Source organism: Fringilla coelebs (assembly GCF_963513975.1).
Source record: "Fringilla coelebs genome assembly, chromosome: 6".
NCBI lineage: Eukaryota > Metazoa > Chordata > Aves > Passeriformes > Fringillidae > Fringilla > Fringilla coelebs.
This window is the reverse complement of record NC_140034.1, coordinates 58,146,708-58,163,883: the sequence shown is the minus strand read 5'-3', so window position 1 is coordinate 58,163,883 and position 17,176 is coordinate 58,146,708. Positions and strand designations below refer to the sequence as shown.

General features: G+C 51.4%; 1 protein-coding gene across 1 annotated transcript; it reads left to right on the top strand.

Moving 5' to 3' along the window:
* Positions 1–1,298: 1,298 nt before the first annotated feature.
* Positions 1,299–15,342, top strand: PAX6 (paired box 6; the record flags this gene model as incomplete). The annotated part of the gene is made up of 11 exons (XM_084207926.1): positions 1,299–1,314; positions 3,958–4,088; positions 5,006–5,047; positions 5,141–5,356; positions 5,908–6,073; positions 10,445–10,603; positions 11,382–11,464; positions 11,717–11,867; positions 12,044–12,141; positions 14,224–14,374; positions 15,257–15,342. The coding sequence occupies exons 1-11, from the start codon at positions 1,305–1,307 to the stop codon at positions 15,340–15,342; spliced, it is 1,293 nt and encodes a 430-aa protein (XP_084064052.1). The 5' UTR covers positions 1,299–1,304.
* Between the last annotated feature and the right edge of the window lie 1,834 nt (positions 15,343–17,176).

Sequence of the window (17,176 nt, the reverse complement as noted above, 5' to 3'; positions counted from 1 at the left end):
TGGGCCGGGGGTTGGCGGGGGGAGAGGGAAGGAGGGAGGGAGGGAAGGAAGGAAGGAAGGTGGCGAGAGGAGGAGAGAGGGAGTAGTGGAAGGAAGGAGGGAGGGAGGGAGCGAGCGGGGGGGTGAGGGGGAAGGCGCTGGGGACTGTCCAGGCGCTGGGTCAAGGCAGGCACTAATGAAGGGAGAAGGGGCTTGTTTCTCTGCTCTTTGTAAGTTGGAGGGTTGTTGGTCCGTTGAGTTGGGAAGCTGCGCGGCCGGTTAAGGAGCCTGGGTTTCTGCACTCGGGGTTTGGGTAGAGGAGCAGAATGGAGGCCATTGTTCGCTTTCTGTAGGCTTTGTTTAACAGTTCTCACCCCCTCCTGTTCTTACTTTTTAAAGCAGTGAGGCGAGGTAGACAGCGTGTGTCACAGTACAGTGAAAAAGGGGAAGATCTAAAGACCAAAAAAGAAGTTAATCACAAGACGGGGAGTTTGGGGGAGAAAAAGTTTCTAGCGCCGCGCGGAAAGGGGGAGAGGAGGAAAGAAAAACACAAACCAAAACAAAACAAAAAAAAAAAAAAAAAAAAGAAAGAAAGAAAAAACCCAACCAAACTCGAGGAAATACCCGGAGGTAAAAATGGAGCCCCGCTCCCAGCACGCAGGGCAGCCGGCGGAAGGTTCCCCCCGCCGCGCCCCCCCCGCCGCCGGTGCCCGCGCAGCCCCCGCGCAGCGCCGCCCGCCCCGCCGCGCTCCCCGCGGGCCGCGTCCCGCCGCCCCGCGCACCTTCCCGGCGTGGCTGCACGCTTCTTAATGTACTTCTTCTGCTTTGTCCTAGAGGGAAGACTTTAACTAGTGACACGCAGATGTGCGAGTCCCTAAATTGTATGAGAGGACAGTCCACCCCGCTTTCAGGCAAGTTTAAAAACATGACTTCGGACTCTCTTTGTGATTGTTGTCGCTCCACTTAATACACCACCTCAGCGAAGAGCACTAACGACGAGGCAATACGCCACCTGCATGCAATTAAAACGAGAAACCACTTGGCGGGCTGCTTTTCTTAATTTTTTTCCCCAGCGAGTTAGGGATGCATATGATTTTTTTTTTTTTTTTTTTTTTTTTTTTTTTTTTGCCTTGAGGTATTAAAGCCCCCAAATCCTTAAACGAACCGGGGAGGGGGAAGATGCCTAAGGATAATAAAGTTAGCCGGTGAGATGTTAGCCTCTCTGCAGCTTAACCGTGTGCCTTGCCTCCCCTGATTAACGCCTATTTTGTCACTGATAGACTGCTATAGGCGACCCCCGTGGGATACTGCTCTCTCAGCCCAACATGCAGAACAGTAAGTGACTCCGCGCAGGAGCGGGCAGCAGAGCGGGGCGGAGGGCTCAGGCCGGGCCGGGGAGGGAGGCGGCTCCGCGGGGAGCGGGGCCCTGCGCGGCCGGCAGCGCCCGCCCGCCCCGTCGGGGCGCGGGTACCCCGAGGGCGGCGGGGACGGGCCCGGCAGCGCTGTCACCCCTCTGGGGCCACCGCGCCAGGCCCAGCACCTGGCTGCGTCCCTACCTTCTCTGCCGTGGGAGTGGGGCAGGGAAAAGCCACTCCGTGTTAGGTGCGGCTCCTCGCCACCTTCTGGGTTTGTTTGCTTCCCGATTCTGAGTCTCTGTGGCTTGTTTTTTGGTTTGTTTTTTTTTGGGGGGGGGGGGGGGGGGGCGGCGTTTTGTGGTGGTGTTGTTGTTGTTGGGGTTGCTGTTGTTGTTTAAGACCCCGTGGGTAGGCCTGTGCGCTTCTCAGAGGGGACAGCGCTGGCACAGGGTGGGAGAGCGTGGGGACCGAGCCGGGTGTGGCGGTCGGGAGAAGGGGGCTGCGCGGAGGCCGGAGGGACTGGCGGGGAGGTCCCAGCCGGTCCGGAGTAGGCCTCATCCCCTCGGGAAGCGGGTCTTCCGCGGGGTGGGCTCCGCGCCCTGCGGCCCCTCTCACTCTGCGCGCGTAGCGGCGGCGAGGGGCTCAGGTCGAGCTGCGCGGCCCTTGCGCGGAGCGCGGCCCTCACCCCAGAGCTCCTCTGGAACCTGACAGGGGACGCGCGGCTCCGGGACCCCTTTATCATCCCACCCTTAAACCCATTAAGAAGTTTTCCCCCCGTGTGAGGAGCATCCGGAAAAGCAGAGGTTTTAGGGATTTCTCAGATATCCCTTGCGTGAAGCTTTTAAAATTATTTTTGGTTTGCGGTTTTGTTTTTTTTTTTAATTTAAATGTGGCTTGTTTTGATGTTACTTTGTGGGGGTTTTGTCCTTCTTTATCTGCCGGGGCTGCTGCGTGCGTGTGCGTGCAATGTAATTTCATTTATCCCGAGCAAAAACTGAGCCTCGGCAGCCCGGGGAGGGTTTTACCTGCGCCTCGCAAGGACGGCGGCGGCTGCCCTTGGCCGTGGCGTGCCGAGGGTTTATGGTAATGGGGGATGCCTTCACTCGGCCGTTTGGGATCGCCACTGCAAAACGCAGAAAAGATATCATTCGGGTGAAGCCTTTATTTTGTTTAAAGGTCGCGGCGGGCTCTTCAGGCTTTGTGTTAATAACTCCTGGGTGTATATGGTGCAGAGCATCCAAATTGACACCATATGTTTTCCTATTAGATGACTAGCAATAGAATACAAGGCGCATAATCATTGCCACTGGGCGAGATCTACACCGCTCTCCAGGGAAATTATATAATGATTAAGGCTTAACCTTTTAAGTGAAACTTTGATTTTGCTTTCCCCGCTGCCATTTTTTATGTCGGCGAGGGTCTCCCCGCACGCATTCCCGGGGACCAGGGGCTGAGGAGCGGGGGGGAGCAGCCGCGGGACTGAGCCCCCGGGCGCGCACCGCCGCCCCGGGCCGGCCCGCCCGCCGGGGCGCAGCCCGCTGCCCCCCGGTCCACAGGCGGGGAGGGAGGGACGCGGGGCTCCTCTCCCCGCGCTGGGAAGCGCAGGTCGCAGCTCCGGCCACGCTGCTGGGCCGGGGCGGCAAATTCCCCAGCCCCGATGTCACTTCGAATCCATTGCGCGGGGAGCGCGCCCCCTCGGTGTGTCCGCGCAGAGCCCCCGGCTACCGCAAACCGCAGCCTCCCTCGGAGGGAGAGCGAGTAGAGTTCAATCTAGTCTGAGTGATATCCAAATGCGGACAGAAAGGGTCGTTTTATCATGCTACTATTTGTCGTGACGATGCAATTTTCAAAAGCAGAGTACTGTCATAAAGTGACACGCCTGCCACAAGTGCTCCAACTGATCTTTTCAATTAGCCTTCCATGCATGATCCGGGGCGACTTCCGCCTATTTCCAGAAATTAAGCTCAAACTTGACGTGCAGCTAGTTTTATTTTAAAGACAAATGTCAGAGAGGCTCATCATATTTTCCCCCTCTTCTATATTTGGAGCTTATTTATTGCTAAGAAGCCTGGGCTCTTGGAGTCAATTTATCAGGAGGCTCCAAAGAGAGGAGAGCGGAGAGCGCGTAGAGCAGAGCTTCTCCAGGGAGACCCTCAAAGCCTGGAGCTTCAGGTTGGGCACTGGCGAGGCAGCCTCTCGCTTTGCTTTTGGCGAAGCGAGCTGCGGCTGTGCGGATGCAGGCAGGCTCGCTTGGGCTTGGGCTTTGGGCTTTTATTTTTTTTTTTTTTCGGCGGGGAGGAGGAAAAAAAAAAAAAAAAGAAAAGAAAAAAGGCAAAGCAAAGGAGCAATCCAAGGCGATCCGGCCAGGAATATTCCGGGCTTTTGGGCTGGGTTTCGGGGTTTGTGACTACCGCGGGTTTTGCAGACGGGGAGCGCGCCGTGGACGCATTTTGGGAGGCGCGGTGGCTCCCGGGGAGCAGAGGGCGAGGATGACGGCGGGGCCGGGGCCGGGGCCGGACCCGGCTGGGCAGCGGATGGGAGGGGTGCGCTCCGTGCCTCGGCGGGGGCCGCGCGGCTCGGGCGGGAGCGGAGGGTGCTATGGTGGGCGCTGTGCTTCCCGCAGGTCACAGCGGCGTGAACCAGCTCGGCGGGGTGTTCGTCAACGGGAGGCCGCTGCCCGACTCCACGCGGCAGAAGATCGTGGAACTCGCTCACAGCGGCGCCCGGCCCTGCGACATCTCCCGGATCCTGCAGGTGAAGGCGGCGGCGCCCCCCGTCCTCCCACCGCTCCGTCCGCTCCGCTCCAGCGCCGCTGTGTCACCGCCGGGCGCTAATGCGACCCCCCCACACCCACCCACCACCACCACCACCCGCCTTCCAGCCTAATAAAACGATCCATCTGCTCGGTTGTTGCTGCAAATAGACCTTTCGATGCGTATATATCTATATATATGCCTTTTCAAAGATTTAAATTTTTGCTTTTCGTTCCCCCTTATTTCCATCCGGTGATAACCTGCACTGTCGTTACAGTTAGTTCGCTGTAATAAACTGAATTATACGGCTCGGCATAATTTCAGTTTCCTCTCCTTCCCTCTGTAACCCCCGTATTTACTTATGATTTTGTGATATCTGTATGCATTTGGCGTGGCTTACTGTTTTTGTTTTGGTTATTTTTTTTTTAATTTTTACCTTTTTTTTTTCTTCCAAAAAGCAAAACAATACCTAAAAAAAAAAAAAAAAAAAAAAGAAAAAAAAAAGCGAAAAAAAAAAAAAAGAGAGAGTTAAAAGAACCCCCCTCAAAGCCACGCTGTTTTAGCCCGGAATCTGTCCTTACGGACATTCCCGCAATCTGGCGCAGTTCAGGGGTATTTTGTAAATGTAGATCTTGAAAACCCTTCACTCATCCCTTCCCCCTCAAGTCCTTTGGCTAAGAGCAGTGAGAAGGATGGAGACTAGTCTGGTTTACCTATTGTTCGCATTTAAGGCGTATTTTAACCTTGATGCTAAGAGAATTACGTTTTGACCAGATGATTTTTTTTTTCTTCCAAATGTTTTAAAAGTATCACTTTTGTAGAGGGTAGGGCCACGAATGTAATTTTTTTTTTTAAGAAAAAAAAAAAAAGACTCTAAGTAAGTTCTCATACCATTTAAGGTATATTTTTGTGTTATAGACCCATGCAGATGCAAAAGTCCAAGTGCTGGACAATCAAAACGTAAGCTTGTCATTGTTTAATGCATACTTAAACAATTTTATTTTTGTCTTGAAATTATTAATAATGTGATTTTCTGTCCGCTTCCCTATCCAGGTGTCGAATGGATGTGTGAGTAAAATTTTGGGCAGGTATTACGAAACTGGCTCCATCAGACCCAGGGCAATCGGAGGTAGTAAACCGAGAGTAGCGACTCCAGAAGTTGTAAGCAAAATAGCGCAGTATAAACGAGAGTGCCCCTCCATCTTTGCGTGGGAGATTCGAGACAGATTACTATCAGAGGGGGTCTGTACCAACGATAATATACCCAGTGTAAGTTCATGAAAAAAACCTTCCTGTGTGCCGTGTACAATGCTGGGTAGCCGTAGCGAGCCTCTGCTTCCTTTGTTTTGGTATCAGAAGAGAGGATAGCAGGTTCACATCATTTGCATGTGGCAGGGTCAGACGCATTTTTTCATACAGAATCTGACAAATGCCTTTAAGGAGGGAAAATAAAAAAAAATAAAAAACAATATGCGGGTCACCCCTGTGCCTGGCGCCTCAGGACTGCAAGCATCAGTCGGAGCCATCACTCTGGTTTTGCAGGGTTGGGTCTGGGGCGCTTTTTTTTCCCTTTGCTTTTTTTTTTTTTTTTTTTTTTTTCCTTCTTCCCCCCCTCCCCCGTGGTTTGTTTGTTTGTTTGCACCACCACCACCAGCAGTGAGCGAGTCGGGGCGGCAGGGACGGCCGCGGCGCTCAGGGAAGCCTTGACTTGCGCCCAGGTCGAGCCGCCCGCTGCGCAGGGGGACGCGGGGGTTGCGCGGGTGCCTGGCGGGGAGCGCGCTACCGCACTACCATTGCCTTTCCTGTCCTTTGCCTTCCAGGTGTCGTCGATAAACAGAGTCCTACGCAACCTGGCTAGCGAAAAGCAACAGATGGGTGCCGACGGGATGTACGACAAGCTAAGGATGCTGAACGGGCAGACGGGGACCTGGGGCACCCGGCCCGGCTGGTATCCCGGCACCTCGGTACCCGGGCAGCCCACACAAGGTAAGGGACAACGCGGCGGCCGCTCCCCAGCCCGGGGCGGCCCGGCTCGGCTCGGTTCGGCCTCGTCCGGCGGAGGCGGCCTCGACGCGGGTCCAAATTGCCCCTTTCCCGGTCGCCGGGCTGAGGGCGGCGGGCGTTCGTGCCGCAGCTTCCCCGGGCGGCTGCGGACAGGTGGGTGCGGGGCCGGCGGCACGGCGGGCGTCCAGCCCCGGCCCCGGCCCGGCGGTGGGCAGGGGAGCCCAGCAGCATCCGCTGCCAAAGCCGCGGTGCCGGCAGCCGGGCGGGATCCGGGGCTGAGCCTTAACCTCGCCCATCGCCCGGTAATTAGGGCTCCCGCTCCCTGCCCGGGCCGCCTTCCCGCGCCGGGGTCTCTCCCCAAAGCCGGGGCGATCGGTAACTATCTCCGTAGGGCTGATTGTAATTCCTCCTCAATGGACCCGAAACAACTTTGTAAATATAGGAAACTGTTTATCCTGAAGATTAATAGGTATTTGTTGTAGGAATGACAAGGGGATAATATGAAGGATAATGGGATGTTACGTTACATACTTAAGATGGTTAATGGCTTCTTTTTGAATGCGGGCTCTGTTGAGGCTCGGCTCTCCCTGGCTCTGGTCATTCCTTTAGAAGAGGTGTCTATATACAACAACCTGCTTTTTGTTTTCACCCCGCAAGGAAAAAAAAATCGGTAACAGTGTGCGGAATATCTGGTACAAAGGATGTTTCTGTCACACGCAAGAATTTGTTATGGGAACAATTCTGTCGCTATGTAATTGCTCATTAGAGATCGTTTTGTTTCTCATTAAGGCGACATGAATAAGCGTCTAGTTGAAGGAGACAGCTGTAGAAATGTTCCACAGGAGACCTCTGGACACGATATGGCACCGCTTGCCAATTAGACATGTCAGTTTTAAGAGAAGAAAACAGTCTATGAAGGACACTAGAAAGATAGAGCGGAGCCCTCGCTTCCCCCCACCCCCACTTTGGTGTTTTTTTGTTGTTCGGTTGCGGGGTTTTCTTTTGGCATTTTGTTGTGCCCGATGTCCGCCCCAGGAACCGGGGCCGCCCTGGCCTCGCCCTTACCTGCGGGGCTCGGCCCTGCCCGGGCTGTCCCGGTGGGCTCGGTTCCCTTCTCTCGCTGCCCGCAGCCGCGATGCGGAGCGATGCGGAGCGATGCGGAGCGATGCTGCGCGGGGCAGCGCGCCCACCGCCCCCGCGGCTCCCGGCCGCCCTCCGCTCCCGCCGGCCGGCGAGTTTGGCCTTTTTATTTATTTATTTTTCCTTTGGAAAGGCGTTAAATTGAGAAATTTCGGGCTCCCCGCCGCAGAGCGCTGCTCGGAGGCGCGGCCCTTGCGCGGGTGCGGAGCGGGCACACCTGGGCCCGGCGGCCCCTGGCCGCGCCCGCGCTGCGGCAGAGCCGCCCGGGGCGGGGGCTGCGGGGGCCGGGGGCTCTTTGGGGGCCCTTTCCCGTGGCGTGGGGACCAGCGCAGTTTCCGCAGGGGAGCGCGGGCCCCGGGCAGGAGGATGCGCGGCCGGAGGACCTCGGGAGCCCTGTCCGAAATCCGCAAATGAGGCGGTGCGGAGCGGGCAGGGCTCGGGCCGTGGGTGTGCGTGGGCAGCGGAGGCGAGGGGGAGGCAGGCAGGCACTTAAAACATCCGCATGGCAAAATTAAAATTAATAAAATGGATTTCCTCTGGAATATTCATGCTCCCTCTAATGTTTTTCCCTTGCAGGGGTATGTTACTGGATTTTAAGAGTCCATTACTCAAAAAGCATAAGGCGAGGTTAGGTCTCAGAGGGGTACAAATATGGTCTCAATCTGATAAACGCCATGCAGCAGTGAATAAAATAATGGATACATGAGGGCTGACAGAACAAAAAGAGACATCTCTATCCGGGAGAAATTCTCCAGTGATTTAGTGGTTTTAGGGATCACCGAGACACTGTTTCTTATCTTTTTTTCTCCCCTCCCTCTCTTATAAGACTAAAGCCTTCTATAGGATTTAGACACTTTCTCTTTCAACAGATGCTACAATGTTTTGATCCCGGCTCTATAGCTGAGAGGTGCTGCAATTGGTTTGCTATCTTTTTTTGCTTGTTTTCCGCCTCACTGATTAAGACACTAAGAAACTAAGGAATGATTTTATTTCCCAGCGTCTTTTTTTTTTTTTTTTTTTTTTTTTTTCCAGGAAACAAATCCTATACCCAGCGTCAGATGGTCTGGCTATAGGATAATAGGGACGGACATTCACTTGCTTTCTTACGGATTAGGTCTGGAAGGTGGAACAGCCCTATTGAGATAGCTTCTTTTAGGGGCTTTAAAAAAAAAAACCAAACAACCAAAACTCAAAGAAAAAAAAAAAAAAAAGAAAAGAAGGGGTGTGTGTCTAAAAAGAAGATATCTTAATTGTCCGGGACGGGGTTGGAAATGACCATAAGCGAGTTTAGGTGAAACGTTAGGTTGGCAGAAAGATTTTGCGGGGAACGGGGTTGGAAATGACCATAAGCGAGTTTAGGTGAAACTTTAGGTTGGCCGAAAGACTTTGGGGAGACGGGGAGCGCACCGAGGCGGGGTGGCAAAAAAGTACGGCCTCAAAACTTTGCAGCGGGGGCGCGCGTTTCGGGAGGGGCCCGGTGGGCTCCCTCTGTCCCCCCGCAGGTTCGGGGCGCTCGGCGGATCCCTCCCGGCTCGGGGGGCCGCGGGCATCCCCCCGGGCGCCCCCCCGGCCCCCGGCCGCTGCGGGCGCGGCCCGAGCGGACAGTGATGGATGAGGGCGGTGGCGGAGGTGAGCGCGGCCCCTCCGCGGGCGGGCGCGGCCCCCGGCGCTGCCACCCGCGCTTGGCAGGGCGCTGCCCCGCCGCGGCGGCCGTCCCCGGGCCCGGGGCTTTGTGTGCCCTGAAAGGCGGCTCCCCCCGCCCCCCCGCTATTCACCCGCCGCCGGCCGCCTCAATGGGGCTGCGGCCGCCCATATGGTGACCACGGCCGCTGAATCCCTGTGTTTAAATGGAGGAGAAAGTTCGGGTTTTAAAACATTTCAAAGTGGTTGAAAGGGTCCCACCAGATCCTGTCACAATTCCCCCCGAGCTTTGAAGACCGGGGCCATTGTTCGCCGATTATAAATGATATTACTTTAAAGTTGATTTCCCACAATATTTAAAGGATGTCGCGGGAGTGTCGCTATTTATTTTTGGCGTAACTTTTCAAGGGAATTAGCATAAGTAGCCCATGCGTCCCTCACCCCGGCTCCCTCTTTATGCGACATCAAAACGCTTCGAAAAATATGCTTTGAAAGGAGAGGGAGAGCTCATTTAGGACAACGACTTCTCTGCCTCGCCGGCAGCCTCCGTCCCTCCGGCCCCGGCGGCCGGGGGTGCCCGCCGAGCCCCCCAAGAGCAGCCGGCCCCGGGCCGCAGCCGCCTCTGCCCGAGAGCCGAGCACAATGAAACTTTCCCCTGTTTAATGACAGAAATTACATTAAAAGTGGTGGAAATGCCCTAATTAAAAATGTACCACTTAAATGATATGCCAAGCGCTCAGCTGCAGAACAGCGTATTTAGCTAGTTAGTGAACTCGCTACTATTTCTTTTAAAATTACATGTTAAAATTTTAAAAGAAATCTTACTTTTCTCTGGTGCAACACATTACAAAGAATGGACAGTCCTTTTATCTAAATATAAAATTCCATTTTCAGCAATTATAGCCTGTTCTTGGTGATGATATAATTACAGCTGTGCTCAGTAATAGGTGTCAAGGCAATGCACACTCATACAATAGTTGAATAAAACTGCAGAACAATGCAGGCACTTCTAAATTCACAACCTTTAAAATGAAATTGACTGTGCAGAATTCAAATAAAAACTGGATAAATATTTTTTTTAAAAGATTACAAGCTTGGTTTGGTTTCTTAATAGCATTTTCTGCAAACCTATCAACATCTAATTGATTAGATAGGAATTACTGATTATAGATAATCTGAAATACCGAACATCACTATTTTAAATATAGCAATAGGTAAATAAATGCAGCAGACAGAGGAGACTGCCATGGCACTCCAGCAGGGATTCATGGAAAGAATCACTTTCAGGGGAAAGTATTTTTATGCAGGTTTTATTCCAGAGGGAAAACAAAATGAAATTAAGACCAGGTGATGATAATTCCTCATCTCCTATGTTTACGTAAGGCTGGAAACTGAAATGTTTCCGTGTTACCTGTGCCATTAGCGCCGCGTTGCTTTGATACCCGAGACATTTTCAAGGGAGGGTGCCAGCAAACATGGCTGAACTCGTTTCCAGTTGCATTATTTCTCTGATAGGGATCTTCAAACAAGGGTATACCCGCATTTCACTTTCCGACTCTCTGGGTTCCACAGATGGCTGTCCGCAACAGGAGGGAGGAGGGGAAAACACTAACTCCATCAGCTCTAATGGAGAAGACTCAGACGAGGCCCAAATGAGACTCCAGCTGAAAAGGAAGCTGCAGAGAAATAGGACATCCTTTACCCAAGAGCAAATCGAAGCCCTTGAGAAAGGTGAGCGACATTTTCCTGCGGCTGAAGCAGGAGAGAAAACAAAATGCGCCCCGACTATATTACCAGCCGAATGTAAGCACGGCATTCCTGTGCCTTATATACATGTATCTATTTAAACTCTGTGGCTCCCTCCGTGCTCTTTCATTCACAGAGCTCCAAATATTCATTGCTGGCCGTGGTGTGCCCTGCAAAGCCGTTAAAATGGTTTTCAAAGGCAAAGTGTTCAGGGCACACGTCACACCGGCGCTGCACCCCGGGCTTCTCTTGGGGGGATAACTCTCCTCCTGTCCGTCCACTGTGCTGCCTTGCTGGGAGGCGAGGGCAGGCAGGGGGCTGGCAGAGTCCTCCACGCCTGCCCCCTCCTCACTCCCCATCCCCAGTGCCCGGGGCTGGGAGCAGGTGCCCTTTTCCCTGGCCGGCCTGGGCGCACCTCGCCTCTGACCCGTCGCGGAGCTTTGTCCTCGTTTTGCGCTGTTATCCGGCGACGTGCCATTTCGCTTCTTGGTGACAGGGTCAGGGCTGCCTTGGGGACCCCCTCGGTGGAGGCAGAAGGCCTCGCTGCTTCTTGAGAGCTGCAGCGCTGCACCCAAGCCTGCCCATCCCCATGGCAATGCTCCCCAGCAGGCAAGGCGTCCTCCTTGCTAGCAGAAAGCTCAGCTTTGCCCTTACAGTGATGCTTCTTGGGAGCATTTAGAGCACAGGCAGCGCAGGAACAGCTCTGGTTTTACAGTCAGCCACATCAACTCTGCAGCTAATGCAAGAATATTTCCTTCTGCAGAATTTGAGAGGACCCACTATCCTGATGTGTTTGCAAGAGAGAGACTAGCTGCTAAAATAGACCTGCCTGAAGCAAGGATACAGGTACTGATTGGCTCTGCAATTGTAACTATGATTATTTTTACTATTTCCACTCTGATTTTGTTACTCCTGGCTTCTCAAAGCACGGGGCAACCCGTATTTATGATCAGGTATTTGCCCATACCCTTCTTTCAGGAAAATAGCAGCAGCTGGCTTTGCTTTCACCCGCTGCTTTGCTCTCGAGCTGCGTGGGGGAGGCCCCGTGCCTCTAGTCCTTGTAAGGTCACTCACATCTCTCAAATGCTGTATTTCCAGGTGTGGTTTTCCAACAGAAGGGCCAAGTGGAGAAGGGAAGAGAAGCTGAGGAACCAGCGAAGACAAGCCAGCAACACTCCCAGCCACATTCCCATCAGTAGTAGTTTCAGCACAAGCGTTTACCAGCCGATCCCACAACCAACCACCCCCGGTAATGCCACCAACCCGCTCACCTCCACCCACCCACCCATCCATCCATCCATCCATCCATCCATCCATCCTCTGGGCCAAATGAGACTCTGAGGCTGTGCTGCCAGTTGCAACTGTAGTTAAACTAATGTGTTCATCTATCTGTCTATTCTATTATAGTTTCCTCTTTCACATCAGGTTCCATGTTGGGCAGGACGGACACGGCGCTCACGAACACGTACAGCGCGCTGCCGCCCATGCCCAGCTTCACCATGGCCAACAACCTGCCTATGCAAGTAAGTCCAGCGCCACGGCATTCCCTGGGGACTCAGCAGGCCCTGGGCTGCCTGGGAGTGTGGGTGGGGACCCTTCCTCTGTGCCACGAGGGATTACGGACCCAAACCGTGCTGCAGGGAAACCTGCGCCCAACGCCTTCCTTGGCATCTGAAAAGATGCCCTGTTTGGGGGAATCAGGAGGGAAAGGGCACTGAAAGATGTGGTGCTCCACAAGCACTTTTCTCAGGCTTCCAAAGAGAAAAGTCCTCAGATTTGCAAGGCAACAAATCTGGAATAAAAAAAAAATGCTGTTTGGGGGAAAAAAAAATGTGGTTAACCTCTGGAACTCGCTGATGCCATATTGTGGAAATTGCTGCCTGAATAAGCTGCTGGAGGGACCTGACCTTCTGGATGTAGGTAACGTGGCAGAGGCACATTAGGAACACCTGAGAGAGGGAAGGATGTGATTAGCATCAGTGGTTATGCCAGCTAAGCCAGAATTGCAAGAGCTGTCAATCCTCATGCCTGAAAGCATTAGCTGATCACCAGCTGGGTTAGGAAGAAATCTATTCCTTTGGGGTCTGTTTCTATAGACCTTTCAGATGCAAAATTCCTCCTTTTTTAATGGTGGGGTTGGCCTAGGAAGGTGCTGGCCAATTACGGGAGTTTTACAGCTTTGTCTGAGGCACACAGCATTGACCACTGCTAGAGACAGGCGAGCAGATTAGAGAGCCTGACTCCTTCGCTGCGGCAATTACGATGTTACTAATTGCTGAACCAAAATTAACCAAATAAAGTTAGAGTCTCGCAAGTCTGTGGAAAGAAACGGCGCTGGCTGGGTCGCTGCTCCGTGACGTGCGAGGCCGGCGGCGCCGTCCCCGGCAGCAGGGCTGGGAGCAGATGACAAAAGATCAAAAGGCTGATCCAGGAGGGGACCCTTGGGAAAGCAGGAGGCCCCTGATTCACCACTGGGCACCTGGGCAGGGGCACAGCACGTGTGAGCCTGGCTGGAAAACGCTGCCTGCGTGGTCAGCGTGGCAGGGCAGCCTGGAGGGCTGGGAGGGATGTCTCTGTGGGTGCACGGAGCGCTGGGTGTCCTCCCAGAGCAAGTGGGGCTCTCAGTGAGTGGAGGTGGCGTGTGGCAGGGATGTGCAGACAGGAAATATGTGCAGACATGGCAGGTCTCGGGTGCTCAGGGTGGGAATTACTCATCCTGCTTCCCATTCCCTCGCTGCCTCCCTGGATCAAGGCTGCGCTGGTCCCTGATCACCCAGCAGCCTGGAGCAGGAGAAAGCCCTGCTTGGTCCCTCTCCAGCGCTGTGCCATCCCTCAGCCCCTGCCCCCAGCTGCCGTTCCCTCTGGCACATTGGGTTTTAGGAGTTGGGGTAAACGGAGATGTCTGTTCTGGGATGCTGCTGGCACAGGTTTGGGGTGGCTGAGGCTCTGATGGGGATCAATGCACACCTAAGTGTGGGGCTGGGGGATTCCCCTGCAGAGCCTTGGTGCCCCCAGCCCCACACCTGGTCTGTGTGTATGTGCCCCACACTGGCAGACGCAGGACCAGCCTCTGTGCCTCTGCTGAGTGACTTTAGTTACAGCACCAAGTGCGAGGTAACTAAAATTTTAATTACGTGTTCGTTACAGCACCAAGTGTGAGGTAACTAAAATATTAGTTACATTTTAGTTACGGCACCGAGTGCCAGGTAATTAAAATGGTCGTTACATTTTACTTGCAGCGAGGTAAGATGCCGGCCCTGACTCTGGCTGCACATGGTAGGAGACATCTTCCAAAAGGAAGATGGGTATAAAGGAGGGCACTCAGCGCTCAGGCTTAGGGATGTAACACCTCCATCAGCATCTGGATGTAGGGATCTGCTCGCCAAGCACGGCTGGAAAAGCACCACTAACTGTCCATATTGCCCAGAAGCCTCCATGAAGGGCCTGCTTGGTTGGGTTCCTAAATAGGTCTTTACATTGGGGCGCCTGAATTTGAAACTTGAAGCTGCTTTTTTGCTGTCTGAGGGCTGGCACGTCCACGCCCAAGAGTGTGATGCTGTCTGTAGCTGCAGAGCCACTTACCACGTTGTGCTTTGCCCCCACAGCCCCCGGTCCCCAGCCAGACCTCCTCCTACTCTTGCATGCTGCCCACCAGTCCATCGGTGAATGGACGGAGCTATGATACATACACCCCTCCTCACATGCAGACACACATGAACAGCCAGCCCATGGGCACCTCTGGCACCACTTCCACAGGTGAGTGAGCCCCTGCTCCCCCTGCCAGCCTGCCCCCTCTGCTCCAGCCAGCAGGCTCTTCACCTCTGTTGGCTGTGAGACGGCTCTCCCCATCGCTGGGGGAGGTCTCTCTGCTGGGATTCGTTGCTGCCATGGCAGGCAGAAGATGAAAATGTATAACCTTGCAAACTAGAGCAAAAGAAAATTCTGATTTTTGAGCTGCTTATTGGAGGGCTAGATGGAAAGAAAGCTGGTTAACAGAGGTGGTGTGGAAATAGCAGGACAGAGGCAAGCTCTTTAGTGAGCCCGCCATCCTTCAAGCTCTTCCCTGTATAATTAAATTCTAAATCAGCATTTATTTCAGCATTAAATTTCAGCAGAGGTATCCACAGTGGTGAGGTTAAGTGTATGTGAAGCTGTTTGCAGCACTGGGCACATTTTTACCGTGTTTGTGTCAGACATTGTTTATTGCTAAAGGTTTGAAGTTATCAAAGAGGCAGGGAACCTGTAGAAATATTAGCCCACGCATAAAAAAGGCAAATCAGGGTAAAAAAGGGCAAGTGTCAGCAGAAAACAGGAGCAATCCAGGCACTTTTCAAAAGAATAGAACTGTTTTGTGTATTTTGGGCTGAATTCTCAACTGATACAAATGAGCCGAGGCTCTGGCATTTATCTCAAAGCGTGAAAGTTTATTTATAGCAACAATCAGTGAGATGTGCATAATTTTTAAAATATATACACCCCTAACCCCTGGTTCCACAGGCTGGTAGATGGTGAGATTTGATGTTTGTTGGAATAATTTGGCGTTTGCTGGAATACAAGCTCGAATCTGTGAAACTGTAAAGCAAAAATCGTGCTATGAATAGAAAAACTAAAATATCCATTTTCCCTCTCAATTTTCAGGTCTCATTTCCCCTGGAGTGTCAGTTCCAGTTCAAGTTCCTGGCAGTGAACCTGATATGTCTCAATACTGGCCAAGATTACAGTAAAACATGTGTTAATTCCGTAAATGACTATATGGACAACAGTTGGATGTTCAGCAGTATTTTATAAAGGAAGAATGGCTCTCAGAGTACTTCTGTACTGCAACTGTGCCCTATGCTGTAACACATGGAAAAGACTTTCACATGGACCTTTGTACACTGAAGGCATTATATCAGTTGGAACAAATCTTCATTTTGGTATCCAAACTTTTATTCATTTTGGTGTATTATTTGTAAATGGGCATTTGTATGTTATAATGAAAAAAAAAAAAAAGAACAATGTAGACTGGATGGATGTTTGATCTGTGTTGGTCATGAAGTTGTTTAAAAAAAAAAAAAAGAAAAGGAAAAAAAAAAAAAGAAGCCATGATCAACAAGCTTTGCCACGAATTTAAGAGTTTTATCAAGATATATCGAATACTTCTACCAATCTGTTCATAGATTATGGATTGATGTTCCAAGTTTGTATCATTCCATTGCATATAATTAAACCTGGAACAACACGCACTAGATTTATGTAAGAAAAATATCTGTTGGTATTTCCAAAGGTTGTTAACGGCTGAAGCTATGTGCAAACAGGGGTTAAGAGAGAGCTGCCATGAAGAAAAGAGTTTGATAGATAAAAGGTAGATTGTGTCTTCGATATAATCCGATTTGTTTTATGTCGAAATGTAAGTATTTGTCTTCCCTAGAAATCTCCCAGAATGATTTCTATAATAAAGTTAATTTCATTTATATTTGACAAGAATATTCTATAGATGTTTTATACACATTTTCATGCATCATACGTTTCTTTTTTGGTCGGCAAGAGTTAATTGTTCTTAGATATAGTTGTACTACTGTTCACAGTCCAATCATCTTTGTGCATCTAGAATTCATTCCTAATCAATTAAAAGTGCTTGCAAGAGTTTTAAACTTAAGTGTTTTGAAGTTGTTCACAACTACATATCAAGATTAACCATTGTTGATTGTAAAAACCATGCCAAAGCCTTTGTATTTCCTTTATTATACTATTTTCTTTTTAACCTTATATTGTGGTGTTGCAAATTTTGTTACTGTGCTAGGTTAATCTCATTAAGTTTTATTTTGATTTTATTTTCTGTTTTCAGTAAGGAGGGGCTCTTAAGGAACACTTTTATAGAGTTTCAGCCCTTCCACCAGCCTGTAATTTGGGCTAACAAAAAGAAGACAACGTTAAGTTAAATTTTGATTTTATTTTCAGGAAGGAGAGGTTCTTAAGGAACACTTGTACAGACTTTCAGCCCTTCCACCAGCCTGTAATTTGCGCTAACAAAAAGAAGATAGGTTCACGTATCTAACCGAGGGCAGGAGGAGGTTGTTTATTTAGCTGGGCTTTCTGGGGATGCTCTAAATGAACTCCAGAACCCAGCAGAATTTCCAGAGGGGATTTGCACGGTGCCAGGCCTGTGTCCGTCTGTCCCCGCTGTACCTAAAGGACGCACGGACACACGTACACCCAGATACACAGCCCCCACTTCTAAAAAATTGTTTTTGTTAGGATGCTTGAAAGGGGAAAAAAACAACCCAGCTGCGTTTTTAACAGGCTCTTTGGGAGAGTGAATGCCATCCCTTTATATTGCCACACAGCACAATCTTAGTGTAATTTTCCATTGAACTTGTAACCTGGTTAATACCTCAATGCGCTTTGTGTGAGGGTTGTTAGTGTGGGCGTGGGTGGAGAGCTGCATGTCAAGGAATAATGAGAGAAGACAAATCAACAGGCAGCAACAATGCGAGCTGGGACTGGCTAGTGAAAGCTAAAGGCCTTTAGTCACTGGCAGGGAAATCTAAACATTCCCATATCTATGAAGCTGGCTCA